Source organism: Protopterus annectens, chromosome 2.part2 (assembly GCF_019279795.1).
Source record: "Protopterus annectens isolate FY-2018-M chromosome 2.part2, PAN1.0, whole genome shotgun sequence".
NCBI classification, from domain to species: domain Eukaryota; kingdom Metazoa; phylum Chordata; order Ceratodontiformes; family Protopteridae; genus Protopterus; species Protopterus annectens.
In genome coordinates this window covers 1,130,592,626-1,130,606,823 of record NC_056730.1, presented here as the reverse complement: position 1 = coordinate 1,130,606,823, position 14,198 = coordinate 1,130,592,626, and the positions used below count along the sequence as shown (strand labels likewise).

The 14,198-nt window shown below is 44.2% G+C and overlaps 1 protein-coding gene across 1 annotated transcript in view; it reads right to left on the bottom strand.

Moving 5' to 3' along the window:
- The window catches only part of SMC5 (structural maintenance of chromosomes 5), a 3,018,525-nt gene that overhangs the window by 187,668 nt on the left and 2,816,659 nt on the right, over window positions 1-14,198 (bottom strand). Inside the window, exon 27 of the mRNA XM_044064368.1 lies at window positions 6,372-6,467. Within this exon, the coding sequence (XP_043920303.1) occupies window positions 6,372-6,467 (96 nt within the window). The remainder of the gene's footprint in view (window positions 1-6,371; window positions 6,468-14,198) is intronic.

Genomic DNA, 14,198 nt, shown 5'->3' with positions numbered 1-14,198 from the left:
GCACAAATGTCATTTGTTGAAGCATTTAACAAAAAAGCTCAGGAAACAGCCACAGACCTTGTGGAATGGGCTTCTAAGATGCATAGGCAAGGACTTTTTTGCTACAGACAAAGGATATACAACTGGTTAACCATTTACCTAGTGTAACTTTAGAAACAGACTTGCCCAATCTGTTAGGTGAGATGGATACAAATAACTGGCCAGTATTCCGGAAATTTCTGGTTCTATGAAGATAAAACTGAAGTTGTCTATGTACATCCAAAAGATGAAGCATGTATTCTCCCTTGCTTCCAAAATTTGGAAAGAAAACCAGAAGGTTAATGGCCTGATTGATAATAGACTCAGACGCTACCGTAGGCAAAAAAAAAAAAAAAAAAGACAGGTTGGTCTGTAAGGAAACCCTGTCTTTGTGGAAAACCAGGTAGGGAGATTTGGAAGATAGAGCCTAGAGTTTGGATACTCATCTAGCTGATGTAACAGAGACTAGAAAAACAGTTTTCCAAGACAAAAACTTGAGGTCTGACCTGGCTGAGAGTTCAAAGGGGTCTTGGGTCAGAGCTTGAAGTAAAATACTTAAAACCCCAAGGAAGAGTAGGATCCTTTAGTGGAGGTCTAAGTAAAGTTCCTTTGAGAAAGGCTTTGCATAATTTAGAAGAAGCTAAGGAAAAATTATTTTCCCCTGGATGGAAGTTTAAAACGGAGCCAAATGGAATTTAGAAAAGTAGCCCCTTTATTGAAAAGTGAAAGTATGAGTCTAGAACACAAATCTTTTCCATTCAAGTTTGTAAATCTTTTTAGTAAAAGGTTTTAGTGAAGATAAAATATGATGGACCAGGGAGGGCAGCCTGGGCTGTCTAGCAATTAGTAGAACTGCAGAAACTATGTGGCCAGTTTGAGGCCTGTTAAGTATGGATGAGTCATTCCTGTCAGGTGAGACAAAGTCTGGATTGGGACTATGTACCCGGGGTGGATGTAGATGAGGCCAGAGGAACGGGAACCAAACTTGACAAGGCCAAAAGGCTGCAATGAAGATAACTGTGCTCTTTAACTAGTATGCTTTCTGTAGAAATTTGGGAATGAGAAGTAGTGGGGGGTGTAAGCACAGAGGGGACAGGAGGGCTAATCGTGGACTACAGTACCTCACAGTGACTTCCCCCTTTGGAGGGATGAGGGCAAAGAACCTGCTGCATTTCTTGTTGAGGGGAGAAGTGACAAGATCTCAGCATGGATGGCTCCATCAACAGAAAATTCACTCAGCAACTTTGACATAGAGAGACCACTCATGAGGCATCAGAATGGACCTGCTTAGTCTGTCTGCAATCATGCTGGTTTTCCCTCGTATGTGCATTGCCATGAGAAAGCAGATGGCAAAAAAATCACCTATCACCACACTCTCAGTGCTTTTCAACATATCAGGTAAGATCTGGATCCTCCCTGTCTGATGATGTACCAGACCAAAGACATACAGTCTTGTCTGAATAGCAATCGCCTTAAAGGGGAGTGTGTCTTGAAAGGTCTGCAGTGCTAGTAGGGCTGCTCTCATTTCCATGATATCGATATGTGTCTTGGCCTCTTCTCGAGACAAATATCTTGGACTGTCCTTCCCAAGTAGTGTCCCCCCCCCATCCCAGCCGGGAGGCATCCGTGACCACAGCGGCCATGTTCAGGGGGGCAACAAATGGACTAACTTTATCCAAGTAAAGCCACCAAAGAAGATATCTTTGCAGGTTTGTGTGATCTTGACAGGGGCAGATAAAAGCTGCTGAGGAACAGATCATTGTGCCAGCAGGGTCCACTGCAGAATTTGCATGTGAAACCCGGATAAAGGGACTAGGGTGATCACTGATGCCATGGATCCCAAGGCTTGTAAGATCAGTTGTGCTGGAACAAAAGAATGAAAGATTACTTTCGTGACCTGGGATTGGAGTGTCTGGATTTGAGTTGGAGGATGAAAGGCTGAATGACCACGTCTAGACAAGCACCTATGAACTCCAGACTCTGCCTAGGAGTGAGCTGTGAGATTTGCTGCAATTGACTGTGATGCTTAGGTGAAGACACACCTGAAATAAGTAGTCAGTTACTTGTAGGAGTGAATGCCAGGTTGGAGCAGTTAGGAGTCAGTCATGTAGGTACAGAAACACTCAGAATCCCAGCAGTCTCAGGTGAGCTGCTACTACTGCCATGCATTTGGTGAACACCCTGTGGACAATGGTCAAACCAAAGGGCAGTGCTTTGAACTGGTAATGACTGGCTCCCAGATGGAAGTGCAGATAACTTCTGGAACATCTGTTCATTCTGATGTGATAGTACACCCAATCGCCCTTTCGCAGTATGGCAAAATGGACTGAACCATAACCATTCAGAACCTTGAATATTACACAAACTGGTTTCATTTGCTGAGATCCAGGATGGGTCTCAGGTTCCCTGTCTTCTTTGGTACTAAGAAGAATCTTGAGTAGGTTCAGGATCCTATCTGGTCTGGAGTGACCTCCTGGATGACCCTTCCTGGGCAGCTTTTTTTATTTCTAATGCTGCCATCTCCCTCTGGCTGGGTGGAATATCAGGGATTCCTTCATTCTTGCAGGGGGAATTTGGGAAAATGGTATGCTATAACCTCTGGATATAATTCAGTGCACCCAGGAATCTTTTGTTATGGATACCCAGGGTATTTGGTGCAGAGACAAATGCCTCCTGACTGTCGCCAGAGGGCTACAGTTGGGGCGCCTTTCAGAAGTGCTGGTAATGTTTGTCTGAGAAGGAATTCTGGAATCCCTGGTTTTGCGGGCCACCTCTGCCACAGGGGCAGTGTCTTCAATTAGAGTTTCCCCTTCTGACTCTGGGAGAACTCTCTCCTCATGAGTCTTAGAAAGGACTCTGGGATTCGCAGAACCATGTCTTTCTACCTCTTCAATGATTCTGTGAAAAGGGCCTTTGAGGAGTAGAAAAACATATCCCTTCTTGATCACATCTGGTGTATGTCATTTACTTTCGGGACAAATAATGAAGACCCATCAGAGAATTGATGAATGAAGACGAAGGGCTCCGCAAAGTCACATAGATACATTCAGGCATGCCTCATAACGGCTAAGTCTGAACCTGCTACTTGTGAGGTACCTTTTACCACATGGGAAATTACCCTAATGGACACTTTAGTTACAGATTCCAGGGTTGTCAGTTGCAGAGAGACTATATTTTGCTCCTCCACATACATGGAACCAGAGATTTGGAGAGTTCTTTAGTTAAATCTCTTTGCATTCTCTTGAAATGTGCTAAGTACTTCAATGACTCCAGGGCAAAGGTCAATGAAGCATAAACGCACTTACAGAATCTGTCCCAAGTCCTAGACTCCCTGTTATGGGAGATGGACAGAAGAGCTTTGTTTTGCAAGCTGTTTTTTTTCACAGCTGATGCCACAACCATGGCACTAACTGGGACCCCCCTTTCTCCACTGTGTCCCATCCCGAGGGGGGGGGGGTTAGAAATTTATCTGGACACTTTAGGATGGGCTCACAATACACAGTTCGTTCCATGCCCAACGTGAAATGAGGTCTGTAAGCTCATCAGCTGGGGGGGGGGGTCACCTAAGACGTAGCCAGGCCAGATCTGAAAGCCTTCAGGAACACAGACTCCTCTTGGGAAAGGGTGTCAGAAGACCCCCTGCCTTTTTGCTTAAACAGTTCAAGAATGCCTCCAAAGGAGATGTCTTCAGGTGGAGATCTGGGGGACCTTTCCCCTTCATCGAAATTGGTGGCCTCCATGAGAGATTCCTGAAGGGAAACTAAGTGTCTCCTTTTTACATTCTCTTCCAAGGAACCTTATCAATGAAATGGTCTGGTGAGGTATCAGAAGTATTAGGGGAGTCCTGAGGGACGGACTGAAGACTTGAACTGGCTGGTTGTTGCAGTGGAATATAGTATCAAAGCTCAAAGCAAGGACCCTAAGGAGGTAGAGTGATCTGATCCAAGGGAAGCAGGGATGCCCTTTCTCTAGATAAACAGAAAGCCTTCTCCACAATCTCTAAGGCAGAGCGCATAAGGGAGACTGAAGTTGGAGGTAGCAGAGCTGAAATTTTCTGCAGAGCTTGTCCCTGAAACCCTGTAAGCACTCCACCCGAGGATGGAGTTAGACCTCAGCTACACAGAGCTGAAGCGTTGAGGGGCAGGAATGGCTCTGATGACTTCAGAGTCAACTCAACTCTGGTCTCTTGGACCCAATCCTGATGCTTCAGCTCCTACAGTCCTCCTGCTCCGAAAGACACAGAGCCAAATGGCTGAGGGAACTGACTGGAGTCAAAACCAAACTGTCTCTGGATCTGATGAGGACACCCCCAGGCATCTTGGAACTGAGGGCTCCAAAACAGCAGGTTGGATAGAGGAAGGACAGACTAAAGGTGGACTAATCACAGACAGGCTCACGGATTCGATGGGAGACAGACACAGAATTATCCCCATCTGGATCTGAGCTCTCAGGAATTTCCTCATCATCTTATCCACTTCAGCTTCAGACAATCTCCTGGAAGACCTGAGTGAGGAGCTAATGGAAGTTGGCCTTGACTGCTTGTGAGGAGACTCCTGCAAAGAGAGAGAAGGGAGTCGAGAAGGTATAGGATCTAGTAAATTAAGAGGTGACCGGATCTGGACGATTTTTGATTTCTGAGTAGTAGGGTCCAAAGTTACCATATCAGATTTTTTTGACACTTTTTGAGATGGCTCTGAGGAGGGAGCCTTAGACTTTGTAGAATTTGGAGATCCCTTCCTTTTTTCTTTGTCCTTGGGGATAGAGTCATGCTTCATCATATTTTTTGATGGGGTTTGAGCTCCCAGCTGTAACAGAGGAAGAAGGGGATTGAGCACCAGCTGAAATAGAGGAAGAAGAAGGGGAGGGAAGAAGATCCTTCAAAACCAGTTTATTACATCTATCCATGAGAGACCTGGTGCTGAATACGACACAAATTGTACAATCTGCATCTAAATGGGCAGCACCCAAAAAATAGATGCATTCTTTGTGGCCATCTGAATTAGGTATTTTGTGTCCACAGGTGATGCATTTCTTGAAGCCAGTTGGTTTTGTCAGCCATCCTGGCATACCTAAAGACAGGAAAGACCCAAAAGAAATAACAATGAAACTGTAAAAAAAGTTATTTGAAATGCCTTTCATAAAAAAGCAAGACACGCTAACAACAATGGTAGTCAAGAATACCCTAAAACGGTTAGGAAAAGGGCAGAGAGGAAAAAGCAAAGTACCAACAATGGTACTGGACAGAAATACCAAGATCTTGGTAAAGATCACAAAAGAAGTAGACTAATGGAAGGAAATAACGAGAATAAAGGAGGAATGTGACAAAAACCAACAAATACCCTGTTGATAAAGAAAAAAAAAAATCTAAAAAACTCACTGATTCAAACAAGAAAAAACACTGACAGCTCAAGAGTGAGAGGATCCGCATCTGTAGCAATATGGTGGCAAACAAGATCCGAGGTATGTGAGGTTGGCAGGGAATTATGGGTAAAGGGAGAAGCTTAAGAGTTTTGGATCTGAGGATCTAGAAGAAGTGGGCCGAATCAGATCAGATAACCCAGCATTTGAGGAATGAATGAAAATGACAGCATCAGATTAACTTTATATCCGTTTTGGGCTGTCAAATGAATTAAGCATACCATCTGCAGAACTAGAAATGGAAGTGGCGGATTAAGGTTCTGTTAAGTATCTACATGCTTTTCTTAATTAGTCAACTTTGCTAACGTTAACCACTTTATCTATCCTTTTTCTCCTGCTTCTTATCAGACTTCCTTAGTTTTCATTTATTTTTAAAAACTGGAATAAAAAGACAAAACATGAAACAGTTATTTGTGTTATGCAGAAGGGCAGCCACCTACCAAGTCATGATTTTGTTTTTATTACTTTAACAAAGCATCTCAAAAGAAAGCAAACAAATAGTCAACTAGAGTTAAGCAGATGAAATTAAATTTGGGGCTGATGTAGGATAAAACAAAGCAGTGAGATGAAATGAAGTAATCTCCTACCAATGCTGGCTATGCAGGATTTCCTTATGAAATGACCTAGACTTCATGCAGTGATGATTGGAGACCACTTTTGGTCTTCATTGGCTAGGATGCACAGCTAACAAATGTTCTTAATTGAAAAGAACTTTTATAATTTACTGTAACCGTTACTGCTTCACCCTACCAGAGATCTTAAAACTCTAAAATCTGCCCAGTACATGTTGTCAAATGCATGACACTGTGATGCAGACTTTTAACTTTGACCAATTTTCTAAATATGTCTTAAAATGCAATAAGCCACTAAAGGCAGTGATTTTTACTTACTGCCATATTGTTACAGAAATATGGCCTGTATATAAAACTACTTACCTTGGGTGTAATGAAGAAATACTGTGGTGTATTTTCCTTGCAAGCAGTCTTTACTACCAATTCAAACACCCTCCTCTCGTTGGTTGGGTCCATGCCCTATTAAAACATTAGTGAAATTAGTGGAATACAGATAAAACAGCTTCATCAAGTATCATGCAGTTTAGATTAAATATAAATCTGAATGCACACACAAACACTTGTCAAAACAAGATCATCATTTATTTATTTTGCTACTTTACTGTTTGACCTCAAACCAAGGCTTTCCCCTATTGCTCCTGAAGGCTGTGAACTGGGGCAGCCCTTTAGCACATCCTGTTGCCAGATGGGTCCCTTCCAGCCTAAAAAGAATGATCTTCCCAGCCATGTGACTATAAATCCTCCATAAAGTGCTAAGAGAAGTGAGGGAACAAGGTCAGTCATACTGTGGCCAAATTTGGATTTTCTAAACACTGTCCCCTTATGCTGATGCTGCCCGAGTAGGAAGGGTGAAAAATAAGGTGCAGCCAGTAATGAAGTGCCTGCTCTGGGCCCAAGAATAGCTCCACCTGAGTGGCCACCCCAGCCAGTGAACGTCCCAAGCCCTGACATCCACAAGGGCCCACCAAGCAAATTCTCCATAGTCAGCATGCCCCCTCCCCAAGAAAAGGAAAGTATGGTTGTGTAAGAACTTACTATAACAGCAGATGTCCTACCGATTACTGTTGCAATATTCCAAACAGAAGGTATTTTCACCAATGACATCCAGCCAGGGTATCAAGGCTTAAACCTTCTCTGGAGCATATGTCCAATGTATGACCTCAGCTCACAAGCACAGTGATACATAAACAGATGTGTGAGCATAAATCCTAACACCATCTCCAAGCCAGCAGCCTGAAGACATCTGAGAGAGAGGTAGCCAGCTAGGAGGAGTGAAATAGGAGATAAGAAGGCCCCCATTGGGTCCTAGGGTCTGCCAGACAGGGCCGGTGCAGACAAGATGAGGAAAAAGACTAGAAAGGGATGAGGAGGGTGGGAAGGAAGTAAAGTACATCACTGTAAGGTCTTATAACAATAGATGTCCTACTTCTTCTTGTTGCAGTATTTCTTATACCCGAGATATCCTGACGAGGATAGTTTAATGTCTGGACAGCATACCAAAACCTTCACATCTTCTTGGCATTGTATATCAGATGTATGCACAGGGAGTAAAATACATGTGAGGTACAGACTCCTAATCCTCAGTACTGAAGTATCCCAGGAGAACCAGAGCAACCCCAGAGAAACAAGTCATCAAGGAAGGGAAACAGAAGGAGATAAGAATGAAAGAAGAAATCACCGGCCAGCCGTAGAGCAACAGAAAAAGAAAACGGAACATGAAGGAAGGACCAAAAACTGCAAAAGTGAAAAGTGCGACATCTGCTGTTATGGTAAGATCTTACACAACTATACTATGTTCTTACCACATAGGGGAGTACAAAAGCTACTGGAACATATAAAAGGAGGAAAACAGAGAACAACTTTCCATTAAAGACAGCCCTAGCAAATCCTGCCCTGGTCCTGAAAATGAAATCCAACTTATGATTGGTAAAAGTGTGGACAGAAGACCAAGTAGCAGCTTCTAAGATTATCTACTGTCCAAATACTTGAAAAAGGCACCAGAAGAGGCTACTGTCTTGGTAGAGTGAGCATGAAGAGTACTGCTTATCACAAAAACAACAAAAAAAGAAAAAGATCTTCAGGATCTAGGAGGAGATGGTTTGCCTAGAGACTGCCAAACCCAATTTCCTGGTATGAAGGGAAAGAAACAGTTGCTCATATTTTCTGATGCATTTAGTCTCATCCAAGTAATATTTGAGCTGTCTATGTAAATCCGAGGTGTGTAGTGCTTTCTCACCAGCAGATTCTTGTGAAGGAAAAAGAAGATAAACAGACTGATTCAAGGACAAATCATTAACCACCTTTGGCATAAAAAGGATTAGTACGGAGACATCCTGTCTGAAAATCAAAAAAGGAGAAACTACCATAAGGGCTTGAAGTTCAGAAATTCTCTTGGCAGAAGTAAGAGCCACGAACAATAGTCTTCCAAGTACAATATTTTGGGGAAAAAGGCAGGTTTAAAAGGGGACTGAATCAACTTTTTAAGAATAAAATTAAGGTCCCAAGGAAGAGGAGGAATAGGCTTTTTTAGCACCCTGATAGGAAGAACACCTTTCAGAAATTAAGTCAACAGTCGACTCCAAGGTGGAAAGGCAAAAATGACTGAGAAATGAGCTTTAACAGAATAGTTTGCCAACCCAGTACTGACCAATTCACAAAAATAAGAAACTACCACAGGGAAATCCCACAGAAATAGGGCCCTGGTCACGCTTGAAACACCAAACAAAAATGTCTTACATTTAGCTATATATAATTTTATAGTACTGGGTTTTCTGGCCTTCTCCAAAACTCAAAGCACATCCTTAAAAAATTGGTGCCCGAAAGGAATCAAAACCATATCACCCAAAGTGTCAGCTGAAGTTTGGATAAGTGAGGTTGAATGACAGACCTAGTCTTGTGTGAGAACATCCATCCTGTGAGGTAACATGTGATGACTGCACCCAGCAAAGTGAAAAAGAAGGGGGAACCAGTGCTGTCTGGGTCAAAAGGGAGTCACCAGCAAGATTTTGAATGTGTTCCCACATAACTGTTTGTAAAATTCTGGTAAAGGATAAAGAGGATAGGCATACAGGAACATTTCCTTCCAAGAAAATGACATGAAGTCCACTTTCCAAATCAGTGAACCTGGAACTCAAACAAAAATAAGAAAGTTGTCTGTTCAGAGGGGAGGCAAAAAGATCTACTTGAGTACCCCACATTGTACGATGTCCACAAAGTACAGTTTTGTACCTACCATAAATGTAGATGTCCGATAGATATGCAACTGCAGTCGTAACATATGGGTTGTCCTGCCTCAGGCAGCCCTCGGTTGGCCGAATTCCAAAGTCTGGGTCCGGCGTCGGCTGGTGTCGCCTCCTCTCCGACATCACAACGGCTGGAGTATAAAGGCATCGGCCGACGCCATCTTCTTCAGTGTTTCTTGCCCCAGATGCCAGGTGCCCTCTTAGGAAGGCTAAATTTGGTAAATGGATAAAAATAATCCCAAACATGCACAACAGTAATAAACAGATACACCATAGGAGATACCCCCAGCTGATGGGAAAAGGGGTAGGGACCCAAAAAGAAGGATACAGAGGGGTAGGAGGGTGGGAAAATCCGACTGCAGTTGCATATCTATCGGACATCTACATTTATGGTAGGTACAAAACTGTACTATGTCCTTCAAGAATGCAACTGCAGTCATAACATATGGGTTGAATACCATAGCCAAGTTGGGGGTGGATGGAACTATGATAAGGATGGTGTAGCAAAAATCCCCTGCAGGACTGCCGAAGCAAAGCCTGCTCGGGATCTGGAGTATAAGGGCAGGTTGTAGTGCTTGGTAAATGTATGCACGGAGCTCCATGTAGCAGCCTCTAAAATGTCCTTTGTTGCCACTCCTCTTAGGAAAGCTGTGGAAGTGGCTATAGCTCTGGTGGAATGTGGCCTAATATTGGCTGGCACACCTCTTCCATGGAAAGAATAGCAAAATCTGATGCAATGTCCAATCCATTTTGAAATTGTTTGTTTGGAGATTGCTTTTCCTTGTACTCCAGCAGCATAGGCTACAAACAGTTGGTCAGACTTTCTGGTGGCCTTAGTTCTGTCCAAGTAGTAGCATAGTTGTCTGTGTATGTCCAAAGTATGCAGTAGTTTTTCCCCCTTATTTTGAGGATTGGGGAAGAATGTAGGTAGATGAATAGCTTGATTTTGAGACACCCTGGAAATAACTTTTGGCATGAATGTAGGACTGGTTCTTAGAGAGACTCTGTCTTGATGAAAAATGAGGAAGGGGGGCACTGCCATGAGTGCCTGTATCTCCGAAACTCTTCTTGCAGAGGTGACTGCCAATAAGAAGGCCGTCTTCCATGAAATAAATTGCATTTCTGAGGTTGCTGCTGGCTCAAATGGAGGAAGAGTTAGTTTTTCCAACACGTAATTGAGGTCCCATGCAGGTACTGGCTGTTTTCTAGGAGGTTTGATATTCTTTATCCCTCTTAGAAACTGTCTTAGCAGAGGATGCGAAAACACTGGAGGGTCACAGTTGTATTTTGCTGAGATTGTTGAGGCATGAATCTTTATTGAGGAGTATGAGAGCCCAGTATGAAATAGTTCTGCCAAGTATTCTAATATCTGAGGTATACTCAGTAATGCTGTGTCCTGAACCCTGTTGGCATTCCAGATGCTGAATCTCTTCCACTTGGCTGAATAGGTGTTTCTGGTGGAAGGTCTGCGTGCTTCCAGCAAGATCTCTTGAACAGATTTGGAAAGAGAGTTAGGTGTTGAAGTCATGGTAGCATCCAGGCTGTCAGATGCAATGTTTTCAGGTCTTGATGTACAGTCCTGTAATTGTGTTGCGTTAGGAGCAGGGGCCATAGGGTCAGAGGCCATGGTTTGGTCCGAGTTATGGTCAATAGCAATGGGTACCAGTGTTGCCTTGGCCAGTCTGGAGCTATCAAGATGCCTGTTGGTTGTTCTGCTTTGATCTTCAGTATCACCTTGGTCAGCAGAGGCAGGGGAGGAAATGCATACATTTTTAGAGAATTCCAGCTGAAGGAGAGAGCATCCGTTTTCCAAGCTAGAGGGTGGTGAGTCCTTGTGCAGAATTTTTCCAGGTGATGATTTAAGTGGGAAGCAAAAAGATCTACGTCCGGTCTTCCCCATGCCTTTGTCAGTTGAGAGAAAATGTGAGGGTGCAGCATCCATTCGTGTGGATCCATGAAATTTCTGCTCAGATTGTCCGCCAGTACATTGTCCTTGCCTGGTACAAACTGGGATTGTAAATGTATCTTCAGGCTCAGGGATTTTTCCCAGAGAAGCATTGTTAGTCTGCAGAGGGGATAAGAATGAGTGCCTCCCTGCTTGTTTATGTACCACATGACAGTGGTGTTGTCTGTCCTTATTAGCAAATGTCCTTGTTGTAGTGATTTTTCGAAAGTCTCGATGGCATGTATCACTGCCAACATCTCCTTTTGGTTTATGTGCAGATGTCTTTCCTTTGGCGTCCAAAGACCTTGAATGCATCTGCCCTCCATGTGCGCCCCCCATCCATTGTCTGAGGCATCTGTTGTAATCATTTGGCCTGCTTGAGGTCTGTTGAAAGACATGCCTTTGTTTAGTTGACTGGCTTGAGCCCACCATAAAAATTCCTTTTGCAGACATGGAATAAGTGGGATTATGTCCTCTAGGCTGTTGTTGTGTTGAGACCAAAAGTTTTTTAAATACCATTGCAGCTTTCTCATACGAAGTCTTGCCAAAGGTATCAGAAGGATGCAAGATGCCATGAAACCCAGGGCCTGCAGGATTTTCCTTGCAGTCAGCTGGGAAAGTTTTGCTAGGCCTTTGAAGTACTCTGGTAAATGCTGCTGTTTTTCCTCTGTGAGGTAGGCCATTTGGTTTTCTGTGTCCAGTTTGGCTCCTAGGAATATAATCTTTTGGGATGGCAGTAATTTTGACTTCTGAATGTTGACTGTGTATCCCAAGGCCTGCGGTAGATGCATGACATAGTCCAAATTTCCTTTTAAGGTTTGTTTGTTGTCTGCTTGTATGAGGCAGTCGTCCAAGTAGGGGTATATTTGAATCCCCTGCAGTCTGCAGTGTGCCACTACTGATGCCAGGCATTTCGTGAACACTCTGGGCACAGTAGATAAGCCAAACGGCAATGCTGAGAATTGATAATGCTCTGTCCCTGCAAGAAATCTGAGGTATCTTCTGCAGCTTTGTCTGAATGGGACATGCAGGTATGCCTCCTTGAGGTCCAGAGTGACCAGCCAAGACCCCTTGCCCAACATGGGAAGAAGTTGCTGCAACGTCAGCATTTTGAACTTTGGCACAATGAGGAAAGTGTTTAGAGTTGACAAGTCCAGTATGGGTCTCCATTTGTTTTCTTTTCTTGGAACAAGGAACAGTCTTGAATAAAATCCCTGGCCTTGCTCCTGAGGAGGAACCCTTTCTATTGCTTTTATACTTAATAGCTTGGAAACTTGAGTGAGTGCCTCTGCCCTTTGATGATGTGGCAGGTTTGGCATGCCTTGTCTTATTGGTAATGTGTGGAAGTGGAATCTGTAACCTTTGTCTATCAAATCCAGAATCCAATTGTCCTTGGTTAAGATATGCCAGTTTTGTGAGAATAAGGCTAATTTTCCGCCCAAAGGTGCTTCTCTTTGAACCTTTGTAGGCGGTACGAAAGTCAAGTCATTGTGATTGTCCTTGTGGTGCAGCTGAACTGTCTGCGCCACTTCTTTGATTTGGAGGTTGCCACTGGCGGCCCCTGTAAGATCCTCGGTATTGCCCTCTACCTCGGGCACGTCTGTTTTTTCCCCTTTGAAACTTGTCAGAGCCGGGGAAGGACCAATTCTTTGAGGGCCAGCTTCTGCTGAATCTGGGTGGCTGAACCTGAAGGAAATCCTTGACTGTCTGTACTGACTTTGCTTTTTCCTCTATGGATTTCAATACATCTTGTGCAGTAGCACCAAAAGCTTTTGTTTTTCCAAAGGTGCATCCAGTAACTTTACTTTAACATGGTCAAGCAAAGACTGATCCTTCAACCAAGCATGTCTACGTATCACAGCCCCAGTCATAGCTGCCCTACATGAAGCTTCCAGTGCATCATAACCACACTGCAGAAAATGGTTATTAACCTGCTGAGTGTTATGTATATGATCCTGCAGTGCCTTTTTATCAATAGGCTCAGGAGAGGCTAACTTTTTCTGTAAATCATCCAGGAGAAAATCTTGGTACTGAAACATGTGAAAAAGGCAGTTAAGAGACCTCATGGCTAGGGTAGTAGAGGTATATACTTTTTTACCTCATCTCTCCAGGGACCTTGCTTCTCTGTCAGCTGGCAGTGGGTTTTTGGCAGAGGAGGGAGCCACTCCCTTGGGGCCCTGTGAAGTAGTTTCTAGATCCACAGAGTGGGCCTTAAAAAGGTGCTTGTGAGTGTCAGGGACCCTATAATATCTGTCCGGCTTGACAGGAGCAGGAGGAAGAGAATCAGGGTTGGCACTGGAGTCGGAGAAAACATCATCCAAAACATCCATAACTGGTGGGATAGCCAAAGGTCTGTGCTGGGGAAGCTTGAGGAAAGTATGAAGCCTTTTCCTGGAGTCAGAGAATTCCTGACCCTGCCATTGAAAATGTTCCCTCATGGAATGCAGGACTTCACCAAATGAGAAATCCTCTGGAGGGGAGGCAGAGGGAATTGATTCCTCAGCATCAGAGTCCTCGTAGGCCTGGAAGGGTTCTTCTTGGGTATCAGAATGCTCAGAATCCCCAGAGGCTTCATCCGAAGAGAGGTTGCCTGCCTGCTCAGCTCTAGGCCTTTTCTCTGCAGGTGGCTGAGATCCCCTGTCCGGATGCGGCTGAGACCTCCTGATAAGGGAAATAAGATCTGCAACCAGAGACATGATCTGCTTATCAGATGAAGGGGCCTGGGCAGGTTTAGGATGGGCCTTGGTCTGACTGGCGGCCTTAGCACGTGCAAAGGCCTTGATGGACATGGATACAGGAGGCCTAGCAGCCCCACGTGCAGGCGTTACCTTGTCCACAGGAATGGCGTCGGGTAGATCCAGAACTTCGGTTTCCGGAGGAAAATCAACAACCGGCACCGGAGAGATCTCTGAGACCGAAGGTCGTGTTAACGCTGTGTCGTCGGCCTGGAGCGGTTGATTTACCACTTCCGAAGGGACCGGAGCGCTAGCAGAGGATTTAGGA